This window comes from Lepus europaeus, chromosome 3 (genome assembly GCF_033115175.1).
Source record: "Lepus europaeus isolate LE1 chromosome 3, mLepTim1.pri, whole genome shotgun sequence".
NCBI lineage: Eukaryota > Metazoa > Chordata > Mammalia > Lagomorpha > Leporidae > Lepus > Lepus europaeus.
Genome location: NC_084829.1, coordinates 87,547,495 through 87,572,581, shown reverse-complemented (window position 1 = coordinate 87,572,581; position 25,087 = coordinate 87,547,495). Strand labels below are relative to the sequence as shown.

Genomic DNA, 25,087 nt, shown 5'->3' with positions numbered 1-25,087 from the left:
GCTGAGCCGATCTATAGCCAAGAGCCAGAAGCTTCTTCTTGATCTCCCACACCAGTGCAGAGGCCCAGGGACGTGGGCCATCTTCTACCACCCTTCCAGGCCACAGCAGAAAGCCGGATAGGAAGTAGAGCAGCTGGAACTTTAACCGGTGTCCATACGGGATGCCGTCAGTACAGGTGGCAACTTTACCCACTACACCAATGCCAGCCCCCAAACAATTCACTTTGAAAAGCACTCAACAACAACAAAAAAGAGATGTATGGATGAATAAGGTGAAAGATAAATGATGGAGCAAGTATAATAAAATGTAAAAGGTAGACTCTTGGTCGTGCAGGTGTTCACTATAAAATTTTCAACTTTTCTGTATATTTAACATTTTCAGTAACAAAAAGATGGAGAACAATCAAGGAGAATTGCACCACAGCCATAGTGACTATTGTTTTATCAGGATTCTGGTCCTAAACTGAAGGTATAGGAAACTGATCTTACATTCTAAGGAAAGGGAGGACTGAGAAAAGCTATTCATTTGTCCAGAATAAATTACAAACAATTCCTGAGTCCCCATCTGGCAGAATCCATTACACTAAGACTAAAGCATTGAAGAGCCAAAGTGACTCCATTTTAAAACAATAAAAAAAGCAGCCTCCGTTTCCCATAGCAGACCGGAGTCCTTGTAAAAGCAGGCATTCAGGCATTCTGGAGATATCAAAGCTTACCAGGGACAGCTAGCTCGATAGACCAAGGACAGCACAGTACAGATTGCTAAACAAAGTAACTCCCTGTACCCAAAGCTCAGTGCTGTAAGCCCCCGTTAATGTAACTCTTTTTTTCCTGCTGACGTAACCCTTTCTTTTCCTTTAAAAACTCTCCCAAAGACCGAGGCCTCACTCCTTCCTCTGCTGCGCTGGTTGGTTGGATGGGGTCCCTGTCACGGCTTGTACTCCCGAATAAACCTTGCTTTTTGCAGCTCAGTGTGATCAACTCTCTAGGGGTCTCTGTGGGGATCTAACGATCTGGGTACAACAGCATTAAGAGAAATCCGATATATGGACCCACTCAGTCATAGCACAAGAGTTGGCTCCTGGTATGGAAATGCAAGGGAAACAACAGTTGATGATCTCTACTGATCTAATCTGCTCCTGTTTGGTTACTAGTGCTCTGCACAGCATTCCACATGTTCTCATTTTTCACATTGACAATTGGTAGGTGACGGGATCCTTCACTGAGATAGGAACGGCACACAAAGGAACAGATTTGTGGTGACAATCTTTGAACTTGCTTTTGGCATTCTAAAGTTTCGGTGTTCACGTTATAGCTAAACAGAAATGTCCAGTCGGCCCAGAACTCAGGAGACATCTGCTGTCTTCCCAACACAACACTGAGGAAAGCACATTTTACAGGGTTTCTGAAAGAAATAGCTCGTTTTAGGTTGGCGCCGTGGCTCAACAGGCTAATCCTCCGCCTTGCGGCGCCGGCACACCAGGTTCTAGTCCCGGTCAGGACGCCGGATTCTGTCCCGGTTACTCCTCTTCCAGGCCAGCTCTCTGCAGTGGCCCGGGAGTGCAGTGGAGGATGGCCCAAGTCCTTGGGCCCTGCACCCCATGGGAGACCAGGAGAAGCACCTGGCTCCTGCCATCGGAACAGCACGGTGCACCGGCAGCAGCGCGCCTACCGCGGCGGCCATTGGAGGGTGAACCAACGGTAAAAAGGAAGACCTTTCTCTCTGTCTCTCACTGTCCACTCTGCCTGTCAAAAAATAAAAAAGAAATAACTCAGTTTAGGACTCAACATGAAAAGTAAGCTTCATCACAAAAACACAGCTCAACCCTGTCCGATGGAGGCCGCTCAGAGAAGAAGAAAGGGAGGAACGACATAGTTCACCAAGCAGACATCAAACCGCAGCTTTTTATCTTTCCCGCTGGTTCTTAGACGACCAACCACGCCGATTTTTCTGTCATATTCCACGCCACTTCCGCTCGCGCACTTTAATTACGTCAGTCCGTCAGATATCGCGGTATCATCCTGTTAGTGAGGCCATTTAACAAAGATCTCGCGAAACTTGTTCTACATGTTCAAGCGAGCCTCTTACCCTCCTCCACCCCACCCCTAGTCTGTCCTTCCTTTCTCTTTCCAAGTCACAAAGCCCTCCTCTTCCCTCCTTCGGGCTCGCGGCTCCCCTGTTTCCGATTTCAGACCGGAACCGGAAGTGCAGTGGGCGGGCCCGGCAGCGGAAAGTGCAGCGGCGCCGGAGCCGGGACACGGCTGTGGCAGCAGCCCCCACCCGGGCCACGGATCGCTGGGTGGCAGGGCTGCGCGGCTCCAAGCTGAAGGTCGGTCCGGAGGAGGGTGGGCGCGAGCCGCACCTGGATTGTCCGGGTGGCACTGTCCTCGGGCCCCCCGGGCGCCGCGCGGGATCATGTCTACAGCCTCTGCCGCCTCCTCCTCCTCTTCGTCTTCGACCAGTGAGATGATCGAAGCCCCTACCCAGGTCCTTAACTTTGAGGAGATCGACTACAAGGAAATCGAGGTGGAAGAGGTGAGCCAGCCCCAGCACGGAGACTTTAGTCCTGGGCGGTCCCTGCCTCTGCCTGGTCCTGGCTCCGAAGGGGCCCGGCGGGGTCCACCCAGGAGTGCCCCCAGCCCTTCAGAGACGGGATGTGGAGGAGGCTCCACTGCTCCGGCTAGCTGTCTTTTTTTTTTTTTTTTTCTTTACCCCGATACTCTTCAGGAGTGTGGATCAGGTAGTCTGGTGACTGGATTTGGGTCACCTCAAACAGAATGAACTGTGCGGTAGGGTGACCCGCCAGTTCTCATACCTGTAAGTAAATTCCGTGAAGACTGGCGGTTTTGGAGTTCGCTAGACGCAGAGGGCCAACGATGGTATTATGTTCGGTTTCCAGCTCTGTGCCTGGGGCGTAAGGGATGCTCGGTAAATGCTTGCCAAGTCACTAGGTCATCAATTCTAATAAAATGCTCTCCCTTAGTACCGAATGACTCTGTTTTTTCCGATACCATAGAGCAGCACTCGCAGTATTCAATGTCTTGCTGTTTTAAATGAATTTCACCCGTACTAACGCCGACTGGTCTACATTGAAAAGAAGTTTCAAGTAGCATATTCTGAAAAGATAACTGTTGATTTTGCTGATAACCAAAATATTGCTGCTTTCCTATCCAGTTATCCATCGTATTTATCATTTCTGGTGACAACCAGAATGTCGCCGAATTTCTCTCTCTGGAACTCATTCTGTGTTCTGCAGTAATTCATTACAGATCAAAGCATTTGTGCTTTTCATACATCGCTCCTTTTCTAATTCGTAAAGGGGTAGATTGGTTCTAAGGACCATAAAATTTAGAAAAGTAAAAACTGAATATGCATTTTAAAGACACACTTTTGAGCTTGTTAAAATTTTAGTTGGGGATAGTATCAGTCAAACAGTTGCCATTTATTTTTCGATATAAAATTTATTTAGCACTTTGCTCTACCTGTACCATTAAGAACCTTGTTAAGTCCTGGTGAAACATAATAGACTCTCAAAGAGCTGTCTCTATTTTAAAAATCTAAAATTGCATTTACATGACAGCCAGTTAAAACTAGTGAGCTAATGAACATTCAATGCTTTTTTCTTTTTCTTTCTATCTTCCTTTCTTCCTTTCTTTATAGTTTTAGAAAGGTTCAGTATATCCAATATACCACATTCTAACTGTGTAATTTGGGAGCAAGTTTCCTAACTCCTTTGAGCTTTCAATTCCGTAAGTGTAAAATAGAGATAATAATATTCTATTTTATTTTATCCATATAACAGATCCTATTAAACAATATATGCAAAACACCCAATAACGCCTGACACATATTGTTAGGAAACTTAATTCCAGACAGGAACAATGACCTGCTTTAAGGTCGCATAGCTAACTAAAAGAAGACCTGTGTTTTGAAGAGGAAAAATTTTTTTTTCTTTTCCTATTGAGGCTATGATAAATTCCTTTTTCAGAAGTGGATAGTTGATCCAGCTTTCATGGCTAACATTCTTTTTTAAGAATAAAAATGGAATGAGTCAGTCTACAAGAATTACAGTTTTTAAATAAGCATTTACGTCTACTCTGTGGTGAACTGCTATGCTGGTAGACAAGAAATTATTATATAATAATAACTTGTACTCCATGGTCTACCTCACAAAATTACTTGACTCTCACAACCTAAGTTTTTACAAACTGCTTTCTAAAGCTTTTTGGATTCTTGCTTCATGGAAGAATGCAAGTTACTAAGGAGACATTTGCCATTTTGATACTCTTCCCTCAAAGCCTTTTCACTTCTGGTTAGCTTTTTATGTTTCCAAGACCCTTCTTTCAGATGTGTTTCAACTTTGAGGGGAGGATATTCCTAAGGAGTAGATTTTTGTTTTTAGATGAAAATTTCTTTCTGATATTAGGCATTTAGGGGTTGTTGTTTTGTTCTTCATTTTTATATATCTGATTTGTTTTCCCTTTAAATCCTGAATTTACACCTTTCTGATTTTGAAAAACCACTGCATAATTTCCATCATACTCTTCCTTTGCATACTATATAATCCAGAGCACTCAGCAACTATTTCTCAGTCTTCTAGATTAAATCATAAAAAGTGAACAGAGAAGGATGACCAGAAACAAAAGCTATTTTATATTGCTTTCAATGTTTTATATGATAGAAGTACATTGTCTTTTAAATTAAGACCATATGCTATATTTGTATATAGTCAAATAGCAAGTATAATTAAATCAATATATTATAGCAATATAACTAGAAAGTATCTTTTTTTTTTTTTTTTTTCCTTTTAGGTTTGTTTATTTATTTATTTGAAAGGCGGTGTTAGAAAGATCATCCATCTTCTGGTTCACTCCCCAAATGGCCCTCTAGGTCTCCCAAATGGAGAGCCCACATGGGTGGGCTCAAGCACTTGAGCCATCTTCTGCTGCTTTTCCAGGCACATGAGCAAGGAGCTTAATGGAGAGTGAAGCAACTGAGGCTTGACCCTGTACTTCAGCAAGGGATACTGGGGTGACAGGCAGCAGATTAACCTTCTGCACCACAATGCCGGCCTGCAGAAACTGTTTTAAAAAGAAATCCCAACCGGAGGCCAAATAGGCAGTTATTTAGTAGATATAATGTCTAAAACATCAGCTGCTTTTAATCTTTGGGTTCTTAATAGTGTGACTCAGTAATATTCATTTGGTACTCTTTAAAAATATATTTATTTTCATTTTCATTGAAAAATCGAAAGACAGACAGTGAAAGGTATTCCATCTGCTGGTTCACTCGCCAGCGGTATGCAACCACAAGGGCTGGGCCAGGCTAACGCCAGGAGCCTGGACCTCAATTCTGGTCTACCATATGAGTGGCAGGAATTCAAGTTCTTGGCCTACCTCCTGCTGCCTCCCAGGGTACACATATCTGAAGCAGAGCAGCCAGGATGAACCAGCGCTCTGATATGGGATGCAGGCATCTCAGGTGGGAACTTAATCCACTGAGCCAAACATCCACCCCCGTTTGGCACTTTTTAAATTCAGTTCTGATACTAAATGTATAAGATCTCAACCTCAGGGATCTACCCAGGTACACTTTTTAGAGTATCGTTTAGTTTTCTTCATTCTGGATGCTGGTGCAGAGTATGTTAAATTGTGAAGTGTGTACATTGGCATGAGACTGCAAGAGTGGTAAACACTATGTGCAGTCATGAAAAGTATGCTGGGCAATTTAGGTGATGTGCTGCTATAATTCTAACCTTGAGCATGTCGTCTGGTTTTGGGGCCTCAAAGTTTTCTTGTAAAATGAGGAATTGAACAAAATCATTTAAGGTCTCTTCTAATTCTAAAATGAAAACACATTCATTGTTTCCTGTATTTATGTTCTGTTTCCACAGCAAGCTTGGAATTCCTTTAAGCACAACAATCCTAATCTCTCATGGAATTTAATTGATAGCCAGCCAATCCTGGGTAGGTAGGATAAATGATATCTGCATTTTCCAGTTATTAATAAGTGGTCGTAGAATATGATTTTCCAGAAGCCACATGCCTAAGTAAATGATAGAGCTAGGAATTGAATATGAGATTTCTTGCTTATCAGTCATTTGCTCTTTCCACGGGATTTACAGTGTCCCTTTAGTTCTTCCGCGGACTCTGTAATAAACCTTATTCTGGGGATGAGGAACCAAAATACTGATTTTCTTTCTAGTAGTTGGTCCTGAACATTTAATGAACATTCTCCGTACGCCATACTGTTGAAGTACTGTGGAAGATGAAGAGTCCTAGGATTCTCTCTATAAAAATATCTGACTTACTGTGAGACTAGAATAAACACCACAGTTAATTATACTTTCAGAACTACATACTTAAACCTGTGGATATAGTATATAGTGTAAATTGAGACCTTAAACTGTAATTTGAAAATAGAATTAATCCCAAGAGGCTCCATTGAGTGGGGACTATTTTAAACTAAGTTTCAAATAAAGTCAGTGGTTGAGAAAGTTGCTGATATGAATTGTCTTTACATTTATTCCTCTGCCTGGAGAACTCTTGCCCTAGAACTTGGCATGGCTGAGTCTTTCTCAACATTGAAGTCCCACCTCAAGTGTCACATCCATACAGAAGCTTTCCCTGAGTAACCTAAGCTTTCGTCATTTCTGCAAGTACTGCCCTTCAAGGCATTAAACAGTAACTGAAATTGTGACCCCACCCCCCAGCAAAGTGTGAAGTGCCTTATTCACATTTGCAACCCAATGCATAGCACATAGAAGAATCCATAAATCTTGTTGACTGAGTAAATGGAGTTATCATAACATGCTCACGTGAATCAAATTTTTTCTGGCTCTCTTATATTACATGTGATAAAATAAGGGTTAAAATAAGTTGTGTGGGCCAGTGCCGCAGCTCACTAGGTTAATCCTCCGCCTGCAGTGCCGGTACCCTGGGTTCTAGTCCTGGTTGGGGTACCAGATTCTGTCCCAGTTACTCCTCTTCCAGTCCAGCTCTCTGCTGTGGCCTGGGAAGGCAGTGGAGGATGGCCCAAGTGCTTGGGTCCCTGCACCCACATGGGTGACCAGGAGGAAGCACCTGGCTCCTGGCTTCAGATCAGCACAGCTTGCCAACCACAGCGGCCATTTGGGGGGTGAACCAATGGAAGGAAGACCTTTCTCTCTCACTGTCAAAAAATAAATAAATAAATAAGTTGTATGTTTAGCTAAGACAGCATTTACATTAGATCTGATTCCTATTCTAACGTTGATCCCATTGCGCTTGGCAAATACTTGTGTTTATCAAGGGTAAAAGGCCAAGTGCTGTGAATAAGCATGTGAACTTTTACTGAAATGTTAAAAAAGACCCTGTTTACAATGGCTGCCTTTTAAAAGGGAGCCCCATGATGTTGAGTGCAACTATAGCATGTGAGCAGGGCTACAATATTGGGCACATATAATCATTGCAACATTTATGTATATTCTAAGCATCATTAAAAAGCCATGCAAAGGTTTTGTCATGTTTCATTTTAAAAGCTAAAATATCTTAGGAAGGGGAAATATAGAAAGAACTTACAAAAGTCTAGTGTATTTTGTTGGCATAAGCTAGAAATATATGTGCAACTAATATTAGAGAAAAACATGACTTACAGGGCCTGAATAAGCTGCAGTCTAGATTTGTTAGTCACTGTTTAATTATGGATGTCCAGAATAATAAACTCACCCAGTGACCATTGATTTTAGTAGAAATGTAAGACAGTTATTATAGTAGTTACATGGTACACATGTCACTTAGCAGGAAAGCTGAGAATATGATTTGAAAGAAAGTCCTATTAAATAGATCAGAAGTTTTATGACAGACTTTAAAAAGACAGCATGAAAAATTCAGGAGAAAGTTTGGATAATCAAAGCCTTCCTTTTGTGTGTTCAAATCTGTCTTGTCAGCAGATGGCAGTTCCACTCTGCCACAGTTTATTAATAGATATTAAAGTTCTGAAATAGTTGGAGGTCCCAAGTCCTAACCAATAAATATAAAATCTGTGCTTGTTCTATCATGTTCCAGATTTCTAGCCAGAGAGATGGCAGCACAACCAGGGATCCATTCAAATAGTCTGTCAAACAAGGCCAAACCAAACTGACAGCTGTAGTCACTAAACTAAAAATAACATGAATCAGAGACAATTAAGATGAATTATTTCACAGCAAATTAAGAATACTAAGGCATACATCATTTTCCATTGAGTTTAGTTATGGTGTTTGTTTAGTTTTTAAAGGAATTCCTTCCTTTAAAAGACACAATTAAGTTCTGATTTTGGCTTTTGTAATTTTCAATAGTAATTTCATGGAAATATTCAAATGCTGTGTCTCATATTCCAGCACTTTTTCTTTTATTAAGAGATTAAATTGAAATCTGCTTTATTGTAAGAAACTAAAATTGTAGACTTAAAACCAAGAGAACTAAACAATTGGGGGACAATGCATATCCTAAGAGAATTAATCTAAAACATTTAATTTAGAAAACATTCATAAATTTAGAGGGCAGTGTTTCTAAATTGATTTCCCTTTAAAACCAAAGTCCTTGGACCGATGCTGTAGCATAACAGGTAAAGCCATCACCTGCATCCCTATGGGTGCCGCTTCAAGTTCCGGCTGTTCCAGTTCCCATCCAGCTCCCTACTAATGTGCCTGGGAATGCAGCAGAAAATGACCCAAGTCCATGGGCCCCTGTTACCTACATATGAGTCCCAGATGAAGCTCCTGTCTCCTGACCTCAGCCTTGCCCAGCCCTGGCCGTGCAGCCATTTTGGAATGAACCAGTAGGTAGAATAGCTCGCTCGCTCTCTCTCTCTCTCTCTCTGCCTCTCCTTCTGCCTCTTTCTATGTATCTCTGACTTTCAAATAAATAAGTAAATCTTTAAAAAAGTCCTCTATGTATTCCCGTGTTCTTCCGTTTTTATAGATGAAGGATTGTAAAGAATATCTGATATATTTACTTCTAAGTTGACTTTTTCAAGTGAACATGCATGATGTGAAAGATACTTGTAACTTGGATATGTGTTCTCATGTTTTTGTTGAAAATTGATCTTTGGGGAAAACAATCACCCAAAATCATAATTAATGATAATGTCAATCTATATTATTCAGATATGAATACAATCTGAAAAGTAAAATTTCAGTATTTTCTAACTTTAATTTTAGATTTTTTTAAATTATTTATTTACCACAATTGCCAATGTGCCTCAAGAATGGCCACCTATGCAACTCTTCTGTCAGTCTGCCATATGTCAAGAAAAACATAGAGAGGACAGACTTTTGGCTAGCAGTTAAGATGCCAGTTGGAATGAACACATCTCAGAGTGCTTAAGTTCAAGTCCGAGTCCCAGCTCTGCTTCTGTTCCCAGCTTCCTGCTAATGCACATCCTAGGAGGCAGCAGATGCTGTCTGGAATAGTTACATCCTTGCCAGCCACATGGATGACCTGGACTGGGGGTTCCTGGCTCCTGGCTCCTGCCTGACCTATCTCCCCAGCTGTTAGTGGAGTTTAGGGAGTGAACCAGCAGGTCTGTCTGTCTGCCTCTCAAATAAATAAGAGAAAATTTAAAAAAAGAAAAAGAAAAACATAGGTTGGTTTTTGGAGTTTGTGCATTGACTTATTCCTTATCTAATAATGTACATAATCCCCTTACCTGTTTTTAGACTTGGCCTTCACAGATTAGATGTGCTAGTTACTCTGTATCTAATCTTCTCCATCATTTTATTTTTTTCATTAAGATAATAAGTAACTTTGTTACAGAGTTATTTGTTTGAAACAGTTTCCTAAAGGAATATGTGGCATTGTAAAAACTCCATACTTGTGTACTATTTTCCCCATTAGCAGACTGCCATGTTCCACTGTCACCGAGAAAGCTGGAGAGCAGGCAGTAGTAGGTGTCCATGACCAGGCAGTCTTGGGAAGGCAGTGATCTCTACATTTTTGTGATCATCTATCTCCCAGTAGTAAAATTAAACATTTGGATTTGTATACTCACGTGAATAATTTTAGACATATATATATATATATATATATATACATATACATATATATGTGTGTGTGTGTATATATATATATATATATATAATGTACATTGGAAAACATTCAAAACTAGATGCTGAAAAACAGTGGGATAGAACAATTTAAGTTATGGCCCCATACTGTCATTATATCATGGCTCAAATTTTAATAAACTTTCTAAATAGAACCTTTCCAAAATGTGAAGATTGACATAATTAAAATGGAATAATATACTTAACAAAGGTCAAGTAAATTGCAATATGTTGAAAGTAAGAGAAAGATAATGGAGTCAGTATTTCACATGTTGGACTTGAGGTGCCTATATAAACACCATTTTCCAAAGGCAGTTTATAGTTGATTTTGCTGAAAAAACTTGGGAGAAAGATTCAAAAGTATGAAGCCATGAAGTTAGAGGAAAATGGACCAAGGACAACAGTAGAAAATATCAATGTCTACTAAGATTTGGACAGAGGAAAAAAGAGTCACTGAAAGAAGCTAAGATGGAACTATTTCTTAATCAGTCCTCTGTTGATGTTTGTTGTTGTTACTATGAACTACCTGAATGGTCTTCCATACCTTCTGATATTTGGTTAGAACAAATTGCAGAAGTAGTATTGTTGAGTTAAAAATGAATGAACATGTATAAGATGTATCTTGATACATATTGCCAAGTGATACTGAGATTTAGCATTTTTATTAATCCCATTAGAAAATTGAATAGTTATTTTAATTGCTGTTTCTTTGATTATTGGCAGTTCAACATCTTTTTCTATGTTGATTGACCACTTATAACTTCATCTAAACTTTTTTTTTCTTAATTTTCTTTCTTTGGTATCAGACTTAGAAAGGTCTTTCCTACCCCTGATTATAACAATACATTGTAACAATTTTCTTGACTTTTCATGGTTTTAGTTATTGCATTTAAGTATTTTACCCAAAATTCTTGAAAAATTGCTTGCTATATCATACTTACTACCTCTGTGTAGCATTTTCTAATCTTTCCTCTCTACAAGGCACTGTGCTGTGTGCCTGTTGGTCCTCTTATTTTGTTGGCACCATAGGACATATACAAAAGTTGGGTATGATTTACTAGTTACATGATCTTCAGTAGACAACTTCAGGTTTTGGAGTCCAGGTTTTCTCTTTAACTTGGGAGTAAAAAAATCCTGTATGTCCACAGGCTTATGATGACATTCAACCCTCATCACCTGTGAAGAGTGCTTTGTAAGTTGTAGTATACTCTTAAACAATATATGGTTCCATTATTGTTACACAGATAATAAAATTACACTTTAAAATGTTTCTTGAAGAAATACCTGAGGAATATATTGGAATGCTCAAGCAAGCTTTTTTCTTTCTGTATAGTGCCTTCTTCCACCCCTAATTCCCATCAGGCTACTCCTTTAGAGAGCTAGTATCAGATTGGGAGAAGAGAAGGCAAAATACAAGGGGACTTCAAAAAGTTAATGGAAAACTGGAATTAAAAGTTATGTATCCAGGGGAGCTTCAAAAAGTTAGGGGAAGTGTAAGTTTTTATTTATTTGAAAGCCGGAGAGAAAAAGGTTACAACAGTGGGGTCCAGAGATCTTCCTTCCACTGGTTCACTCCCCAATTGACCATAACAGCTGGGCTGGACCAGGCCAAAGCCAGGTCCAGGAGCTTCCTCCAGGTCTCCCATGTAGGTACAGGGGCCTAGGTAGTTGGGCCATCCTCCATTGCTCTCCCAAGTGCATTAGCAGGGAGCTGGATCAGAAGTGGAGCAGCTGGGACTCCAACCGGCACCCATATAGGATGCCAGCACCTCTGGCAGAGGCTTAACCTTCTAGGCCACATTGCTGGCCCCTAATTATATCTTTTTATTTATTTATTTTTTTTTGACAGGCAGAGTTAGACAGTGAGAGAGAGAGAAACAGAGAGAAAGGTCTTCCTTTTTCTGTTGCTTCACCCCCCAAATGGCCGCTACAGCCGGTGCACTGCACCAATCCAATCTGAAGCCAGGAGCCAGGTGCTTCCTCCTGGTCTCCCATGTGGGTGCAGGGACCCAAGCACTTGGGCCATCCTCCACTGCCTTCCTGGGCCACAGCAGAGGGCTGGACTGGAAGAGGAGCAACCGGGACTAGAACCCGGGGTGCCAACACCACAGGCGGAGGATTAGCCAAGTGAGCCGTGGTGCTGGCCCTAATTCTATCTTAAAAACAAGCAAAAGATTTGTTTATTTATTTGAAAGGCAGAGTTATATCTCCCACCCACTAGTTCATTCCCCAAATGGCCATAGCACCCAGAGCTAGGCCAGGAACTTCATTCAGGTCACCCACATGCATGCAGGGGCCTAAGTACTTGGACCACCCTCTCAGTTGACTTCTCAGGCATTTTAGCTGGGAGCTGGATCAGAAGTGGAGCTGCCCATTTGGGATGCCGGCATTGTGGAGGCAGCTTATCTTGGTATGCATTTTTTTTAAAAAAAAAAAAAAGATTTATTTATTTGAAAGAGCTACACAGAGATAGGAGAGGCAGAGAGAGAGAGAGATCTTCCATCCGCTGATTCACTCCACAACCGGCCACAATGGCCAGAGTTGAGCTGATCTGAAGCCAAGAGCCCCTTCCGGGTCTCCCACACGGGTGCAGGGGCCCAAGGATTTGGGCCATCTTCTACTGCTCTCCAAGGCCACAGCAGAGAGTGGGACGGGAAGTGGAGCCGCCAGGTCTCAAACCTGTGCCCATATGGGTTGCAGGCACCTCAGGCCACAGTATTAACCTGCTGCGCCACAGCACCGTCCCCGCCTCCCCACTTTTTTTTTAAAAGCATGTAATTCCATGTTTCCTATTTGCTTTTGGAAAGTTATTCAGAAAAGTTTGCATTTTCTGTAACCAATTGCAGTCTATATACGGGGTTTCCCTCTTAATTCAGAGAACAGCATTTAGTCCTACCACATCAAGAACAACTCAGTTTCATCGTAAAACTTATCTCTTTAGGGTTGCTTTTACTCAGAAAATTCAAAATGTATTCAGTTATTTCTAAGTTCAATCTCCCCTCATGAGGATTTTCATTTTCCCTTGTTCCTGGCCAACATGGTGTCTGGGTATTCTGGAGAAGCTGCTATAAATAATGTCAACAGCAGAGGAGAGTTCTCTGATCTGTGTGATGGCTTCCACTATCTTATTATCATGATGTTAATATATTGGCCTAATGCAATGGTTTTCAAACATCAGAATCAGCTAGAGGGCTTGTTGAAACACTGGGCCCTGCTCTTGGACCCAGTAGTTTTGGGTTGGTGCCTGAGAATTTTACATTTCTCACATATTTCCAGGTGATACTGATGTTTGTGAACCAGAGCCCACACCTTGAGAGCCACTGGCTTGCTAGTTCCAGGGTTCTATCTTCTTTTTTTTCTAAAACACTTTCTCTCAATTTCTGGGCTTCTACGTTGGCTTGCCTGCTACCCTGCTAAGCGTTCCTTCATATTCTTTGCTGACTCTTTCTCCTGTGTTGTATTCTAAATATTCAAATGCTTCACAGCTGACTTCTGGGATCCTGATGTCTACATTTTCTCTTTTTATGATCTCATCTAGTTGATTGAGTAGAAATGCCAACTCTATGCAGATGTTTCCTAACTGTGTATTTCCAAATCCCCCTCACTCATGTTTCCACCTTCTACTTAATAGCTATGCTTAGATAGGCATCTTAAGTTTCATATTACTAAAATGGAACTTCGTTATGGAAAACAGTTCTGCTTGCATCATTCTTGTCCTGCGGTAATCACTTGCCCAATCTCAATCTTATCCTTGATTCATCTCCTTTCCTCTCTACCTCTTCTGCCTATTTGCTGACAATCAACAAACCCTATTAATTCTACATCTAAAACATATCCCAGATCTGCCCAGTTTTCTGCACTGCCATCAGCCTTGTGCAACTGATAACTCTTTGGCGGGCTGCTGTGACAGCCTCCTAACTGATGTGTGTGTGTCCTTCTCTATGTCTTAGCTTCTCTGCAGTCCATTCCTTACCTAGAGCTAGAATTTTCTTAGCACATTTATCATTTCCTAAAATACATAAATTTTGCTTAAATATCTTGTTGACTCTTCATTTTTCTCTCTGCATGTGAACATAAACAGTGATAGCAAAGATTTTGGTTTGTTTTTTTCATTTTTGTATCAGTGTCTAGAAGAGCACCAAGCCCACAGATAGGATTCAGAGCTTGTTGAGTAGGAGAACAAGGTTTCCTTCTCTTTTTTGGCCTTAACATTGGTTGTTTCTTTTTCCTGCTCTTTGATTGGTTCCTCATGTCATCCACATAATAAGTTAGCAGTCCCCACAAATGGTCTTCCCTTGATATCCAACCAGGAGTTGCTACCAGTCTCTTTATCATAATATCAGATTGTTTTGTTCTTTACATGTCTCTAATTATCTGACACTTCTTATTCATCTTTCTGTTAATTATTCTTTTAAGTGTATCCCATGTAAATCAAGGCATTTGTCTTATTTATTTATGTATGTCTGGTATCCTAAATGGTAACTGTGTATAGTAGTAGGTATTCAAGAAATATTGGTTTGAAGAGTAAACAAATGAAGTCTGTCATTCTGTTGTCAGAAAGTCTCATTTTCACCCCTTGAAAGCAGAAGACCTTACCCATTTCTGCCTGCATGCTGATTAGGCCTTCCTCTTGGCTTTCATTGGTTCTTTGACACTTAGCTGTATTCTGCATTTACCCCCCTGTGTTTGAGCTGTCTACCAACCCACAGCCTCTGTTACAGATGCCAGCACTGCCTAGCATCCTCCTTTCTGTAGTCAGAAGACTTTAATGTTCAGTTCCTTTGCTTTTCTTTTGACAGGGTTTTTTCTATATTTTTTCTATGTTCTGCCTGGGCTAAGGGAGCTGCCTTCTGTCTCTCCTTTGCTGCCATCCTTACCGCTTTGTGGATTCCCATGTTTTCAGAGCACCTTCTGTAAGGCTGCCCACTCTTGAGGCTCTGAATGTGAAATGGAGAGAATAAGTTCTTTCTGCCCTTGAATCCCTTCGCTATTCCAGAATGGTAGTCTGTAAGGGGCAGGGGTGGTGGTGTTCCCAGCTTCTACATGAACTGACATTTGGTTCTCTTCAGCTGGTGCTTAAATAATTCCAAGTACTATTGTTTAATCTTAACATTTCTTCTCTACCTTACTTTTTTTCTTTTAATGATTTATTTTATTTATTTGAAAGATAAGAGTTAGAGAGAGAGGCAGAGACAGACAAAGAGGTCTTCCATCCGCTGGCCTCCTCCCCAAATAGCCACAATGGCCAGAGCTGAACCAATCCAAAGCCAGGAGTCAGGAGCCTCCTCCGGATCTCCCATGTGGGCACAGGGACCCAAGGAGCTGGGCCATCCTCCACTGCTCTCCCAAGTGCACCAACAGGGAGCTAGATAGGAAGTGGAGCAGCAGGGACTCAATCGGTACCCACGTGGGATGCTGGCATTATGGGCTGGGCTCCAGCCTGCTGCACCACAGTGCTGGCCCCTCACTATCTTACTTTCACCCTATAAAGACAGGGGTAAATTCTCACTCCTGATATCTCTGCATTCATGCAGTGTGGAAAAATGAGAAGTCATATTTTGATATGCAAAAATTTAATTTTTTTTTTTTGACAGGCAGAGTGGACAGTGAGAGAGAGACAGAGAGAAAGGTCTTCCTTTTGCCGTTGGTTCACCCTCCAATGGCCGCCGCGGTAGGCGCGCTGCGGCTGGCGCACCGTGCTGATCCGATGGCAGGAGCCAGGTGCTTCTCCTGGTCTCCCATGGGGTGCAGGGCCCAAGGACGTGGGCCATCCTCCACTGCACTCTGGCCACAGCAGAGAGCTGGCCTGGAAGAGGGGCAACCGGGACAGGATCGGTGCCCCAACCAGGACTAGAACCCAGTGTGCCAGCGCCGCAAGGCGGAGGATTAGCCTATTGAGCCATGGCGCCGGCCGCAAAAATTTAATTTTTAAGCATTGACTCTGAACTTACATCTGCACTCCTTTTAATTCACATTTATTGTTTCTATAATGTATTTCAGTTTATGCATACAACTTTGGATATGTTAACTTTTCTTACCATTTAGATACCATTGTTTCATGTTGCATGTGAAGTTTCATATAACCTTAATGAAAGTGTATAATTCTTGAGGCCATGGCCTCTCATCTCACATGAATGTACCAGTATAATATCCTGGAAAATTTTTTTTCTCAAGCAAATAAGAGAAGGTTTTCATGCTCTCCTTTGCCCATGTTTTGTTCCCTTGCTTTTAAGTTGAAAGCTCAGAGTCAGCCTTCATCTCATCACTAGGTGGCACTGTGGGTCACAAATAGTCATACATATCAACATAGTTTTTGTGACAAGTGCATGATCCACAAATAGGCATGTTTAGAAACCCTACATAGACATTCAACATTCATTCCTCAGAACAGAAAAATAAAACAAGGCTAATCCTACTAAGCACCCATTGCTTTGATATATTAGAAAATTCATCAAAGAATACATGGGTGAATATACTAAATTATTTTACTTTAGTTAATAGTTAATAGGGCTCATAGAATCAATAGGTAGATTGTTCCCCTGTGTATCTTCTTAGTCTAATGTTGCCATAAAGTTGAAATTCCTTTAATATTTGTTTACTATTCATCTTAGTTTATTGTGAGAGAAATAAATATAATAGCCTTTTCTATTGAATCACACCATACTTTAAACACTTAATCATAATTTCTAGTATTTCAGAAATGCCTAGTTTTAACCTAAAGATACCCACTCAGAAATGTATAAGCATCTCTGTTTTACTATCATGGAAACAAAAACTCACAGATAACTTGTCCACCATTAACAGTTTATAGAAAGACAAAACTCTGCCTTCTGGGTAGTCTATTGGGTTCCAGAGCTGGATGTACTCTTTCCATTATTAATGGTGCCAGATAGCCAATATTGTCTTATGGCAAAGTAACTGTATGGCAAGTGCAAATGACTGATGTTGATTCCAATAGCAGACGGAACTGGAATGCCTAGGGCTGGGAAGGTTAAAAAGGAAAGTCACCAAAGCATGATTCAGAATGTTCTGGAAAATTTGGGAGGCAAAAGGGAGAAAATTTATCATGTCCTCATATGCCTACATCCTGTTTCAATGGTTTTAAGTTGAAAATGCAGAGTCAGCATCATGTCATCACTAGCTATCAGAGTTGTTGGCCTACTTTGCAGTTTTGCCTAGAGGCAGCCCAGTTTTCCTAACCAGTGACAGAAGCTTAATATAGAGAGTGTTGGTCCTTACATGCTCTAGATTTCAAATTCTAGCTTCTCAGAACGCTTTCAAACTGTGTGATTTAGGACAGGTTATTACCATGTGACTCCATTTACTTTAAAATGGAAGAATATTGGATGTGTTGATGCATGAAAAGTACATGGAAAAGTACCTGCACGTGTTAAACATTCAATCAGTGTGGACCATGTGGTGACTTTATGTGTTGAGCAGTATGAGGAGTGTTCATTCCTTTATGTGATTTATGAAGTGAAAGTTGATCAATGATTACAGTGGCTATACGTCCCAGTTTATAACTTCTATCCAGGTGTTGATATTAGTGCCCCCTTTATACTCTTCAATGTGTTCTGATGTAGATAATAAATCATTTGCTCACTTAGGCATATAATCCCCTTTGTTATAGAAGAGGTTTCTTTTGCTATAGATTTGTACATCTAGGTTTTATGTCAAGTGAAGTTTCTCCCAAGGGAAAACATAATTGCTGTTTTCTGGTTCATGAACAGTCTTACATGTTTTACATGTTAGGATCACTGACAGCCTAGACTGAGACTGCCTGGCATCAAAACAAACTCAACCACTTGCTAACTAGGTAACCTTGGATAGGTTAGCTTACTTCTTTAAAGCTCAGTGCTTCATGTGTAAAATGAGGATAGCATTAATAACTGTATTGTAGGACTGTGAACATGAGCTAATGTATGTAAAGCACTTAGCTCAGGGCCTACTGTGTAGAAAAACATATAAATGTGATAAAGAAGGATAGATTTTTTTCACCTAAGGAAAAGGCCTTGGCACAGTTTTTACATACTTGGCAAAACACAAGATTGGAGTAGACAGCACTTACCTAGTGTCCCCCACAATGATAAAATCTAATGACTTTGTTGCAACAGATATCAAAAGCTCATTTTTATTTTATGTTGTACTGTTGTTTTTATATTATAGAAAACTGCAAACATTTATAAGAGTAGAGTAGCATGACAGCATGAATCTACGTGATACACATTCGTTACCTTCATCAGTAATATTCATGCTGATCTTCTATAACATTCAAGAATGACTAATGAGATACAGTGTACATATCAAAAATCACCTATTTGACATATGAAATTCAGGGGTTTTTTTTTTTGTTTATTTGTTTTACAAATTTACCAAGTTGTCAACTGTGGTTATAAATGAGTTTTTAAACATTTTCATCGCTTTGGCAGGATACCTGCTGCCCATTTATGGTTAATTTCAGTCTTCATCCAAAGCACTAGGCAACCACTGATCTACTTTTTCTCTATGTAGATTTGTCATATGTAGACATTTCATATAAATGAAATCATACAATATATGGTCTCTAGTGTCTTTGATGTATTATTTTTGAGGTTCATTTGTGTTGTAGTATGTGTCATGTATCTTTTTCTTGCCAAGTAATATTCCATTGTATTGATAATATCATACTTTGTCTATAATCTTTACCAAGGCTAAGCTTTTATTTATGTTTTTATCTCTCCCATCCTCTTCCCCTATTCTTAAAGAGGATAGGTTAGGCTGGTGCCGTGGCTCACTAGGCTAATCCTCCACCTGCAGCGCCGGCACCACAGGTTGTAGTCCCGGTTAGGGTGCTGGATTCTGTCCTAGTTGCTCCTCTTCCAGCAGTGGAGGATGGCCCAGATCTGTGGGCCCTGCACCCGCGTGGGAGACCTGGCTCCTGGCTTTGGATCGGCGCAGCGCGCCAGCCACAATGCACTGGCCGTGGTGGCCACTTGGGGGGTGAACCAACAGAAAAGGAAGACCTTTCTTTCTGTCTCTCTTTCTCTCACTAACTGCCTGTCAAAAAAAAAATTTTAAAAAAAGAGGATAGGTTAAAGCATTTATTATATTTACTGTATATTCCTACTTTTTAAGTTTGCAGGTTTTTTTTTTTTTTTGAAAGGCAGAGCAACACAGAGAAAGAGAGATTTTCCATCAACTGGTTCACTTCCCAGATACCCTGAACAGCCAGGGTAGGAGTCAGTGTAAGCCTTTCACATGGATGGCAGGGACTCAAACCATCTTATGCTGCCTCACAGGATACATTAGCAAGAGGCTGGGTCAGAAACAGAAGCAGGACTCAATCCCAGGCACCCCAGTTGGGGATGCAGGCATCCCAAAGCTACTTTATAACCTGCTGTGCCACACACCTAATCCATCACTTACTGTTTTTGGTTTTACTTGAAAAGAAGGGTGTATCTAGATCACAACCTTTCAAAGCTAAAGACGGTATGCATTTCATTATCCCCTCACTTTAATGAAAATTCATACTACATAGTGAAAAATCTAGATATTCATGATTTCTAAAATTTTGTTTAGTAAGACTTAAAGATTGACATCACTGTTATGTTAGGCTGGATCTGTTTGCTTCTGATTTGCATGGGTTTCTTTTTAACTCAGGTTGTTGGAAGAGGAGCCTTTGGAGTGGTTTGCAAAGCTAAATGGAGAGCAAAAGATGTTGCTATTAAACAAATAGAAAGTGAATCTGAGAGGAAAGCATTTATTGTGGAGGTAAGTTGGAATGTCATTTCTGTTGTGTAGTTCTTCACCTGAGATACTCTGTGAATTTAATATTATGAAAGAGATTATTTTTCAGTTGTCATTTTTTATATACATGAACATCTGCAATTTTAACCAAATGTAGTACCATAGGAACAGTGTTTCATTAACATTCCAATTCTGATTAAATTGAAAGTGGAAGAGACTTAACTACATAAATGAATACAATCTCATCCAGGAATTTGGACCTGTTTCAAGGCATAGTATTGTAGGATAGAAAAGAAGTGGTATTCTATTATATAAAATTAGGAAGGGAAATTTTATGCCTAGGAACTGATAACTCAATCCAGGACTCCCACATGGATGAGAGATGACTCAATTATTTGAGCTTCACCTGCTGCCTTCTAGGGTACAGATAACAGGAAGCTGGAGTCTGGAAGGAGTGGGAACTTGAACCCAAGCACCCTGACAGGGGATACGGGCAGTCCAAGCAGCATTTGAACCATTGTACCAAATACCTATCCTTGCATTCCTGTTTTAACACACTGTTTTTGGAAATTCAAATGAGACTATTTTAAGGAAAAATAATTTAAAATTTGATTTTTCTCATTAGCATAAAATTTACAATTCTCATAGGTTGGATGATGAAGGAAAATTCAATAATTATGAGATTATGATCAGATATATTCCTTACTTTATTAACTTTGTATTATTTTGTAGTTAATCACGGATTTTGATTGGATCAGTAGTTTTACAGTTTTTAGCCTTGCTGGCCAATAGATAGATGCTTTTTACCTTGTAAACTTGGATTTATTTCTGTTTTTATTTAATCATAATTTAAAAATGTTTTGTGGTATTTTTGATGTGTAATGTGGAAAAATGAGAACTTAATTGTGATGTGATTAAGTGATTTATAGTTGGCTGAATGAGTTGAGAAATGCTGATGGATGGTTTGATGTTGTCATGAAGAAAGATGTTATCTAATAGTATGCTCTAGGAGTCTAGCCTTAACCTTGCCTTATGCATTATTTTTGCTTAGTGTTTAGATAAGCTCATTGATCACATACTGCCACATTGGCAGTTTTACAAAGCTGGTAAAAATAGCATATGTATAAAATGCTAGGAATCAAGAGCCAAAAAGATCATAATCACTTGAGAAAAAAGTTATAATTCAGATTATATATGCAAGTAATTTTGAGTCAAATAGTTCTCTATGAATTCTCTTTTTTTTTTTTTTTTTTTAAGATTTAATTTATTTGAAAGGCAGAGTTACAGAGAGAGAAAGAGAGATCTTCCATCTGCTGGATCACTCCCCAAATGGCTCCAACAGCCAGGTCTGGGCCAGGCTGAAGCCAGGAGCCAGAAGTTTCATCCAGGTTTCCAACAGAAGTACAGGGGCTCAAGGACTTGGGCCATCTTCTACTGCTTTCCCAGGCATATTTGCAGGGAGCTGCATCGGAAGTGGAGCAGCCGGGACTCACAGGGGATGTCGGTGTCTCAGGTGGCGGCATAACCCATTAGACCACAATGCCGGCCCCTCTAAGAATTCTTAGTAAAACAAATTCAATCCTCTATACCTCCCCCAATCTAATTTTCTGTTTTCCAAAAACAACTACATTGAGTTTAGCCCCTTGCTGGCATTTGGTGTCCTCTGTTCCAGATGTTGTTCATTATGCGTTCTCTTTAAAAATCAGCTTCTAGTTTTGTGCTGCAATGATGAGATCATCATTGAGCTTTGAAGTCAGGGAAGAGATCTTTGAGTCCGACTTAACCAGCCCTCCCTCCTCCTCCTTTTCATTGGCTCACTTATATAACTACTTCCCAACCTTTTGGGGGCTTTGTAAAATAACTGGTTACTTGTCAGTTTTTCTCATTGCCTATTTACATTTCAGCTCTTACTGGTCTGCTCTGTCAGTTATATGCTAGTCATCTGTTTTCAGCTTCCAGCAGTGCTTACTGTTTTCTCATTTCATACTTTCTTCTTCTTAGTTTATGCCTTGGGGAAAAAAAAAATCCTTTACTGTCTTACTGGGATTTAGGGAAGGAATAGAATAAACATTTTACTAGTTTGCTATCTGAATCTCAAGATGAGGTGTAATAAGTGTATTATATAATAATGTCGAATCTTAAGATGAGATGCTTTACATATATTATATAATAAGTGATACTAAGTTTTCTCTTAGGACTCCAAAATCTATGATTGTTGGCTATGGAGGGATAAAGCTTTCTAGTATTTTATAGTAAAAAGGTTTAGGGATCAGGTGTTTTTTGACCTAGGGGTTAAGGGGCCTATGTCTCACATCAGAGTACCTGGATTTGATTTCCAGCTCTGGCCCCTGAATCTATCTTCCTGCAGTGCAGACCCTAGGAGACAGCAGTAGTAGCTTAAGTAGTTGGTTTCCTTCCACCCACACAGAAGATGTGGACTGTGTACCCAGCTTCAGCCCCAGCTATTGCAGGCATTTTCAGGGTGAACCAGTAAATGGAAGCTTACTCTTTCTCTGTTGTTTTCTCTGTCTCTCAAATAAATAATACAAATTTTGAAAATTTAGAGACTTAGAAGACTTAGTATGAACCAGCAGCATAATGTAGGTAATAAGGAAAGGAAGAAGAGTGGGAGAAAGGCAGAAAACAGAAGGAAGAAAGGACAAGAAGCATTTTGGGGGTGGGGAGAGTAGAGATAAGAAATTAACTTGAGATCTAGAACAAGGGAAATGAGTACAGCCAAACCCCTCACTGAAAAGTGTGGAAACCAATATGGTTATAGTAATCACTGCAGTGTTTCAGGTTGGAGTTAGCCAAGGCAGTAACAGTAGACATGGAGAAAAGGGAATTGATTCAAGAGATGGGAAATGGAATAGAGGCCAGTATATACAAACAGTGCACCTTTTAAGTCAGACTTCAAGTTCAGACCCTCATTTTATCATTTCCTGGCAGGAACATTTTTTAGCAGATCATTTAACCCTCTCTTGGCCTTAACTTTAAGGCCTTATCTTTTAAAAGGAAATGAAAATACCCACCCTTGGAGAGTTGTGTTAATTATACAGTCTCCAAGAAGTGCTCACCAGGCCCCACGTGGAGAATAGGTAGACTACACATTCATAGCTGTGAAGAAGATGTTAGTAACAATAACCTGGCTGCTTCTGCTTGGATAACTCAGCTCAGTGCTGTCTCTGGGATTATGTCCTCACATTTCTTGGCAGAGTTCATTTCTTCTGTGTACTCATCATGCCTTGTTTGTAAATCCTATTATAGTACTTTGCAGGTTGCTGTAATTATTTTTTTATATATCTATCCCCATAACCAAACTGTCGGAGGACAAGGATTTTATGCCATTCTGGGGAGTGCTGCAGCCACAGTGCTTGCCACATAGTAAATAGTGACTGTTGAATGACTTAGACAAATGTTTTAGAGTACTGTAAGATTTTAATGGTGCTATAAAGTCAGTACTTCAGAAATCACCACTTTTTTGAAAGAAACTCTAATTTGTTACAGCTTCGGCAGTTGTCTCGGGTGAACCATCCCAATATTGTAAAGCTATATGGAGCCTGCTTAAATCCAGTAAGTTTGTCACTTTGTCGTTGTCATCTGTCTGTAAGAAATAGTGTAGCAAATGTGTGTAAGTGTATATGAAGTTATTTGGAACTGCTCTTTTGGATGCATTTCTGAAAAAGCTGTTGTACTTTATGCATTTGTTTCTAGTCTTCTAGCAAAACAGTATAATGGAGGAGTTATTGGTCTTATCCAATAACCCCTTATGAAGCTTCTGGTAGCCTATGACAGCATCTGCTTCTTAGCTCTGAAGAAAATCCCCAAAAGATCTTGTGATTATGTATGTATGTATGTATGTATATATATATATATATATATCCTGTCTTATTGGGCTCTCCTAGGAGTAATATTCTTAGGTCTTAGATACCTTTTTTCCCATGGTCCTCTTCACATAGTACAGTTTGAAAGAATGACTTTTAATATGTTTACAAAATCAAGAGGTTGAATTAAATTCTTTCCCAAGAGCCTAATATGCTAGCTCCAGTTAATTCTTCTGGTTTTTCTTTCCTTTAGGTATGTCTTGTGATGGAATATGCTGAAGGGGGCTCTTTATATAATGGTGAGTCTCATCAAACCTGTTTGTATTTAGTAGATCCACAAGTTTGAAAGCTTTGAATGTAAACTATAGACAATTTAATGTTCACAGTTTACCATCAGAGTTCCAAAGAGAGTTAATTTTTAGATTAAAAATTGATGAGAAAGATGCTATAACATTAGTATGTGATGTTTAGAAGTCTATTTTTTTTGTTGCTTTGGGGGTTTTTCATTATGTTAAAAAGCATTTCAGTAGTAAAGTGTTTTAAATCAATTTTAAAGTATATTCAGACTCCTAATTTTTTTTCTTGCCCTCTCTTAGCTTTGAGTCCTCATTTTAGAAATCTTAACCTTACTTCCGTTTCACTCTGCTTTATTTTACTTTCTTTTCAAAAAATGAAGTGGTGAAAACTCATTTCATAGAACATTGTAACTGTAACAATGAAAGAAAACTGTATCATGTAGTTATCTTTGAAGAAAAGAGCTATTTTATCCCCCAAAATACCACCTGTATATGGAATGTAGTATCTCTGGTAGTATCAGTTATATAAATTTTTACAGAATTTTTTTTTTTTTTAAGATTTTATTTATTTGAGAGAGAGAGTTACAGACAGTGAGAGAGAGTGGCAGAGAGTAAGGTCTTCCATCCTCTGGTTCACTCCCCAAATGGCCACAACGGCCAAAGCTGAGCTGATCTGAAGCCAGGAGCCAGGAGTTTTTTCCAGGTCTCCAACACAGGTGCAGGGGCCTAAGCATCTGGGCCATCTTCCAATGTTTTCCTTGGCCATAGCAGAGAGCTGGATCGGAAGAGGAGCGCCGGGACTAGAATCCGCGCCCATATGGGATGCACAAAGGTGCAAGTGGAGGATTAACCTACTGGGCCACAGCACTGGCCCCACAGATTTTAAAATTACATTTTATATAAAATTTACTATATCTTTATTGCTCATGTGTTCATCTTTGTTAATGATATCTAGTCAGGGGCCAGCATTGTGGTGTAGCAGATAAAGCTACCACCTTTGATCCTAGCATCCCATATGGGCCCTGATTCAAGTCCCAGGTGTTCCACTTCCAATCCAGCTCCCTGCTAATGTGCCTGGGAAAGCAGGAGAAGATAGTCCAAGTCCTTGGTCCCAGCCACCCACGTGAGAGACCCAAAGGAAGATCCTGACTCTTATCTTCAGACTGGCCCAACT

General features: G+C 40.1%; 1 protein-coding gene across 2 annotated transcripts in view; it reads left to right on the top strand.

Annotated features, from left to right (window-relative positions):
• Positions 1 to 2,105: 2,105 nt before the first annotated feature.
• MAP3K7 (mitogen-activated protein kinase kinase kinase 7) overlaps positions 2,106 to 25,087 on the top strand; it is a 78,171-nt gene continuing 55,189 nt past the window's right edge. Inside the window, exons 1-4 of one of the 2 annotated variants that reach the window (XM_062186513.1) lie at positions 2,106 to 2,536; positions 19,707 to 19,817; positions 23,301 to 23,366; positions 23,871 to 23,916. In XM_062186513.1, the coding sequence (XP_062042497.1) occupies positions 2,417 to 2,536; positions 19,707 to 19,817; positions 23,301 to 23,366; positions 23,871 to 23,916 (343 nt within the window). In that variant the 5' untranslated portion in view covers positions 2,106 to 2,416. The remainder of the gene's footprint in view (positions 2,537 to 19,706; positions 19,818 to 23,300; positions 23,367 to 23,870; positions 23,917 to 25,087) is intronic. The other variant, XM_062186514.1, reaches the window with a different exon arrangement.